The sequence below is a fragment of the Chiloscyllium punctatum genome, chromosome 31, assembly GCF_047496795.1.
Source record: "Chiloscyllium punctatum isolate Juve2018m chromosome 31, sChiPun1.3, whole genome shotgun sequence".
Taxonomy (NCBI): domain Eukaryota; kingdom Metazoa; phylum Chordata; class Chondrichthyes; order Orectolobiformes; family Hemiscylliidae; genus Chiloscyllium; species Chiloscyllium punctatum.
This window is the reverse complement of record NC_092769.1, coordinates 62,481,110-62,487,383: the sequence shown is the minus strand read 5'-3', so window position 1 is coordinate 62,487,383 and position 6,274 is coordinate 62,481,110. Positions and strand designations below refer to the sequence as shown.

The following is a 6,274-nucleotide window of genomic DNA, read 5'->3' as shown; positions in this document are numbered from 1 at the left end:
AAATAAATTTGTGCTTTACAGATACGATAAAGGCACAATAGGTTTAACAAAAAGCTGATCTATATAATTTGTCACCCAAATAGGTAACCAGACATGTGGTGTTTAGAAACATCATCAGAACCCGACCCATAAAACATGGTTTGAATATAGGTAACAGTGGAATCAAGAAACAATTCAGAGAGAGATTCTTGGGAATTCATTGATGATTAACCAGGCCTAATGAACCAAGAAATCCCTTTTCACAAATCGTGTAGGTGGGTAGTCTTTACCCAGTGTGTATATGTTGATATACAGTAACGATAAGATACTTTCCAAAATCTACCCTCCAGTTACAGGGTAACTGTTACAAATGTAAAGAAAATTATCTCCATTTTACAAGCTTTTATTGAGCAGGAATGAACAACATCAGTACAAATGATCCAAAGACCACAGTTCATTCCTTGATGTGAGTGAAAGCAAAATCTTTCAGTTGGTTATTTGTGAATTTGCTGGTGTCTCAGCAGGCTGGATGATCGAATGAATCCCTTCCCACACTCTGAACAGGTGGATGGTTTCTTCCCAGTGTGAACCTGCTGATGTGTCAGCAAGTGAATTGCTTGAGTGAATGCTTTCCCACACTCAGAACAGGTGAATGGTCTCTCCCTAGTGTGAATTCGCTGGTGTGTCAGCAGGTTGGATGACTGTGGGAATGCCTTCCCACATACAAAACAGGTGAATGGTTTCTCCCCTGTGTGAGTTCGCCGGTGTACCAATAGATGAGATGAGCAAGTGAATCCTTTCCCACACTCAGAACATGCAAATGGCCTCTGCCCAGTGTGAATTCGCTGGTGGGTCAGCAGATGAGTTGCCTGAGTGAATGCTTTCCCACACTCAGAACAGGAGAATGGTCTCTCCCCAGTGTGAACTCGCTGATGTATCAGCAGGTTGGATGACTGAGAGAATCCCTTCCCACACTCAAAACAGGTGAATGGTTTCTCCCCAGTATGAATTCGCTGGTGTCTGAGCAGTTCGGATGACTGAGTGAATCTTTTCCCACAATCAGAGCAGGTGAACGGTCTTTCCCCAGTGTGAACTCGCTGGTGGATCAGCAGTTTGGATGACCGAGAGAATCCCTTCCCACAGTCAGAGCAGGTGTATGGCTTCTCCCCAGTGTGACTGCGTTGGTGAGTTTCCAGCTGGGATTTGTAAAGAAATCCCTTCCCACAATCCCTACATTTCCAAAGTCTCTCCCGAGTGTGACTGCGCTGGCGTTGGGACATTTCAGATGAATGTTCACTGACTCTTCCACACACAGACGATTTGTGTTTCTCCCCAGTGTGAATGGTGCTTTTTCCTTCAATGTTCAAAATCTTGAAATTATCACAAGCAGAGTGACTGTTGGATTTGGATGTGGTTTTTTTTCTTCAATCAACCTTTCAAACAGAAAACAAAGTTAGAGACAGAGAAACAAGAAGAACACACACAGGTCGTGAAACTGCACGAAATTAATCTTGTCATTTGTGGAGCTGACGCAGAGGGAAACTGCTGGATTATCATTAACACTGAACTGGTTCATAAATGTCTTTGAGGGAAGGGGACTAGTCAATGTCTACCCAAAATTATGGAAAGGTACAGAGGCATGAGAGTTGGCAGGGGTGGGATGCATTTTATAGATTTGCAAATCAGTCCTGTTCCTCTTTTCTTCCCATATCTTTCTAACCCTCTGAAGGTCTAAGGAAAAGTGCAGAAGCAAAATGATGGAAATCTAAAATAAAAACAGAAGATGCTGGAGATACTCAGCAGGTCTTGCATCACCTGAAATGCTAACAGATGCAGCAACCATTGCAACGAGAAGAAACCTTTAGATAATCATACAAAACACCACTATATAGGTTACATGTTAAAAGTCAGAAAATGGGACTTGAGTGATAGGTGTTTGACGACCAGCATGGATACAATGGGTACATTGTGTTCTACAATTTTACATCAGAGTCTCGGACCCCATTTTGATCCCTGTTTCTCTGAGACTTACTTTTTTTAGTAAGCAGACAGGAGTAACAAGCATTGGATCATTGAAATTAAACATTGGCCTTCACAGTGATAGGAATAGAGTATGGTGTAGGGATATCCTTCTGTAAGGGTTACAGTGAGCACACACCTGGAGTACCATGTGCACTTTTGTTTCTCCTGTCCCTGAACGGATGCCCTGGCCATTGTGATAGTGCAAAGAGGGTTAACCAGACTGATTCCTGGGATGTCAGGATTGATGTATGAAGAGAGGCTCAATCCTTCTTTAATCCTTGACTCTTTGTCTTTCTGAGCTGCTGACTGCATCACTAACTCGCGTTCTACCTGCCAATTCCTGATCTGAATCTGACCAATCTAGGCCTGTACTTTGCTTCCCATCCCACTGCCACACTAGTTTTCAAACCTCACCAACTGAACTAGCAAAAGGCCCCAAGAGGACATTTGTTGGAGCTTGTCCAGGCTTGCACAGGTCCCACCTTCACCAGACACAGTCCCAATGCCTCAAAAATCTAAATCTTTTTTTGGTACACCATTTCTCTAGCCACATATTCATTTGATCTATCCTCTTATTCCTGCTCTCACTAGCACGTGGCACTGGGAGTAATTCTGACGTTATTACATTTGAAGTCCTGCATTTTAATAAATCTTCTCTCTTCTGATATTTAGTTTCCAGGTCCTCATCCCTTTGTTTACCTGTGTAGTTGGTACCTGTGTGTTCCATGACCACTGCATGTTCACCCTCCAGCTCCAGAATGTCCTACAGCAGCTTCAAGATATCCCTGATCCTGGCACCAGGAGGTAACATACCATCCTGGATTCATGTCTGTGGTCACAGTAGTGCCTTTCTACACGCCTTGTCATTGAGATGCAGGGTTGTTTTGACAGGATTCATTTTCCTCCCCTTCTGTGCAGCCATGAACTACCTGTGATGCCATGAATTTCGCTGTTGCTGATTTTATTTGAGGCCACCCCCAATCAACACAACAGTACCCAAAGTGGTATATCTGTTTGAGAGGGAGATGACCGCTGGGGACTTCTGCATTTCATTTTACTTTGTCTGGTCACACATTCCTTTTCTGTGTAATTCTCACCTGCAGTGGGACTAAATAGTTATAGTTATTGTCCATGACATTCTTTGCAGGACAGGTGCTGATATTGAGCCCACCCACAGCTCCAGCTCAGAAAAGCAGTTCGCCAGAAGCTGCAGATGTACACAGTTCCTGCACATGTAGCCATCAGGGACATTGAAAACTTCCCTTAATTCTCACATTGAGGTGCACATCAAGGGTCTGAGGTGTCCTATCATGACTTCTTTCTGAATTAAGCCAGTTATTCTCATTAAGAGAATTTAATTCAGCTATGGATCTTCCTTTATTTCAAACAGTTCTGTTCTACTCAAAACCCCTACCTTTACAAAAGCTGATATGTTACGCTTTAAAACAGTAAGAAAACAGCCATTTACCAGTTGGCTGTGTCCATGAGGACCTTGTCATTTCTGAACTGAGACTGAGCACCACACTCGATCTTTCAGCTTCAACTTCTCCCCGCCTCACCTGACACTGTTTCAAAGCACTCAACTCCAACGCACTCTCACCGAGTCAAGCAGCACTCATAGCGCAGCCCTGTCATTATAATCTGTCCTCAAACTTCTGGACTGTTCGAATGCAGCTCATGGGAGCTCAGAGAACAGCACCTCTTCTTTCAATTCAGCCCTTGTTCACACTGCAGACTCAACGTGACTTCCAGCAGGTTCGGGACCAACATAGAGTTATCAGGGTCTGGAGCACTACACCTGAAGTCTGCTGGAATTCCAGTCTGTGTGGAATTTGAAAGGGATGGTTGCTGATAATTATAGATTAAAATTGTGGTGGGTGATTGGGACGAAGCATGACAGCTCTTTCAAAAGTTGAGGTGTTATTTGTGCAAATCGGTGCCTCCGTGAGACCAGAAATCTCCTCTTTCGGTTGTAGGACCTAGAACTGAACACATAACCTGGGGGTGATCTGACCACAAGTTTAAACATGTTGCTCCTTTTCAATTTCCAAACATATCAGAATTACTTTTCCACAGATAGCAGAGACAAACCTTGTTATTTCCACAGTTAAGTGCCAGCGATATTCATATCCTGCTGTCTGTCAGAACTTGTTTTGGGATCCCGGTCTGCAAACTATTCTCAACTGATATCCTGTTAAAACGAATTCACAAAAGAAATGTCACTGTCAGTCCCGGATTAGAGATCCAAAGACAAACATTTCTCTTGTTTTCAATTTGCTTTGTTGACGTTTCGCTTTGCCCCGCTCCGCCCCCACCCTGGAGGAAGAATGCACATGCGCACTGCTGCACCTTGCCCCCAATAAAGATGGCCGCAGTAAGCCAGGGTCCAGGACCGCCTGAAGCCCGCAGACGTTTTCCCGTTTGCTGCAAACGCGGGACCAACATATTCTAATTCTGACCGAAGGGCCTAAACTGAGTGTTTCGAAAGGCTGCCAGTCCATTTCTCTCCCGCCGTCCGCTGCTTCTTCCGCCTTCTCGATTGAATCTCCCACACTCACTCATGCGCCAGCGGCGCACGGTCACGTGTTGTTCTGCTTGCCCCGCCCTTCGTTCACTCCGATTGGTTGGAGGACCAGTCGGATCGCGTGTCTCGGTGGCCCCGCCTCCTCACCTCCTAATGGTCGGGCATATGCCGTCAATCAGCCCGGCCCCATTGCGAGGTGAGCGGCGGGCTCCGCCCTCCCTCTGCTCTGGGTTGAGCTTCATTATTCACAGTGAATGGGGCAGCATCACAGAACACACGGGACTGCTGGCCGTTCAGCCCATTGAGGCTGTGCTCGACAGTCGCTGCAAATCTATCCCATCTCCTCTGAGCTTTGCCGCAAACCTGCAAATCTTTCCTTGAATATCTTTTGAGTGTAACTGCTAAATCTGCATCCAGCTGACGTTCAGACTGTTCCAGGTTCACGTCATCTTCACGTTTTCACTCTGCAATATTTGTTAGTTATTTGAAAGCTGTGTTCTATGGATGCCAAATATTGTGACAATATTAAAAATTTCTCTCTGCAAATGAAATACTCTGGAAACAAATCTACACCTCCACTAAATTACAGCTTAACGCTCCAAGGAGAAAAGTCCGAGCTCTGCTACTTCTCCAAAAAACAGAAGTCCATCTTTGCCGCTCAGACCAGTATTTCTTGTCTATTTTTATTTAACTTTATAGTTGTGGCAAAATGCCTTTTCGAAATGTGCATTGCATGTGTTGTAAGTACACCACAGTGCTATTTGGATGCTAATCTCCCCAGAGTCACATCCTCCCTATCACTGCAATTGACTCCAGTCTCACAACAATTACAACATTTAAAAGACATCTGGTTGGGTACATGAATAGGAAGAATTTGGAGGGGGATGGGCCAACTACTGGCAAATGGGACTAGATTAATTTATGATATCTAGTTGGCATGGACGAGTTGCACTGAAAGGTCTATTTCTGTCCTGTACATCTCTATGACTCTATAACTTTCATTCTCTCAAATCTCGCCAGGCTCAGAACAAGATAAGTAAAGTAAATTTGCAAATTACACCAAAATTGGTGGTGTCATGCACAATGAAGAAGGTTATCTCCTACTGTAGGACCTTGATCAAATGGGCCTATGCGTTGGGTAATGGGATGCAGTGGCATACTGTGCTCGGGCAATAGTGTGCTGATCCTGCCTGGAGTTAGTGGCCTGGGGATGGGGTCTGACCAGTATATTCCCAGCATAGGATTTGGAAAGTCACATTGAGATTGTACAGAATGTCGGTGTGGCTTCTTCTGGAGTACTGTGTCCAGTTCTGGTCACCCTATTTTAGGAAGGATAGGTTAGGTGAATTGGCCATGTTAAATTGCCTGTAGTGATCAGGGATGTGTAGGTTAGGTGGACTGGCCATGGGAAATGCAGAGTTGCAAGTATTGGGTAGGGCATTAAGTCTTGGTGTGAAGCTCTTTGGAAAGTCAGTGTGGACTTGTTGGGCCGAATGACCTATTTCCACACTGCAGTGAATAAATGGTTCAATGGTTATTAATCTGGAGGAGATTCAGAAGAGATTTAACAGGATGTTCCTTGTTATGAAAGTTTTGAGTTATATAAAGACAGGCTGGAACTCTTTTCATTGAATATGGGAGGTTGAGAAGTGACATTATAGATGGTCCTAAATTCTGAAGAGGGCTATATAAAGTTAATGGTCGGTGTCTTTTCCCTAGGATGGGAGATTTCAAGACTGGGGCATAATT

General features: G+C 44.4%; 1 protein-coding gene across 2 annotated transcripts; it reads right to left on the bottom strand.

The window, feature by feature from the left end:
- Positions 1–346: 346 nt before the first annotated feature.
- On the bottom strand, positions 347–4,593 carry LOC140457000 (uncharacterized). 2 transcript variants are annotated; one of them, XM_072550894.1, is made up of 3 exons: positions 4,461–4,593; positions 4,093–4,192; positions 347–1,412 (listed from the first exon to the last, which is right to left on the bottom strand). In XM_072550894.1, exon 3 carries the CDS (start codon positions 1,257–1,259, stop codon positions 474–476), a length of 786 nt encoding a protein of 261 aa, XP_072406995.1. In that variant the 5' UTR covers positions 1,260–1,412; positions 4,093–4,192; positions 4,461–4,593; the 3' UTR covers positions 347–473. The 2 variants fall into 2 exon arrangements, with proteins under 2 accessions (XP_072406995.1, XP_072406996.1); XM_072550895.1 differs by having other exon boundaries at positions 4,351–4,580.
- Between the last annotated feature and the right edge of the window lie 1,681 nt (positions 4,594–6,274).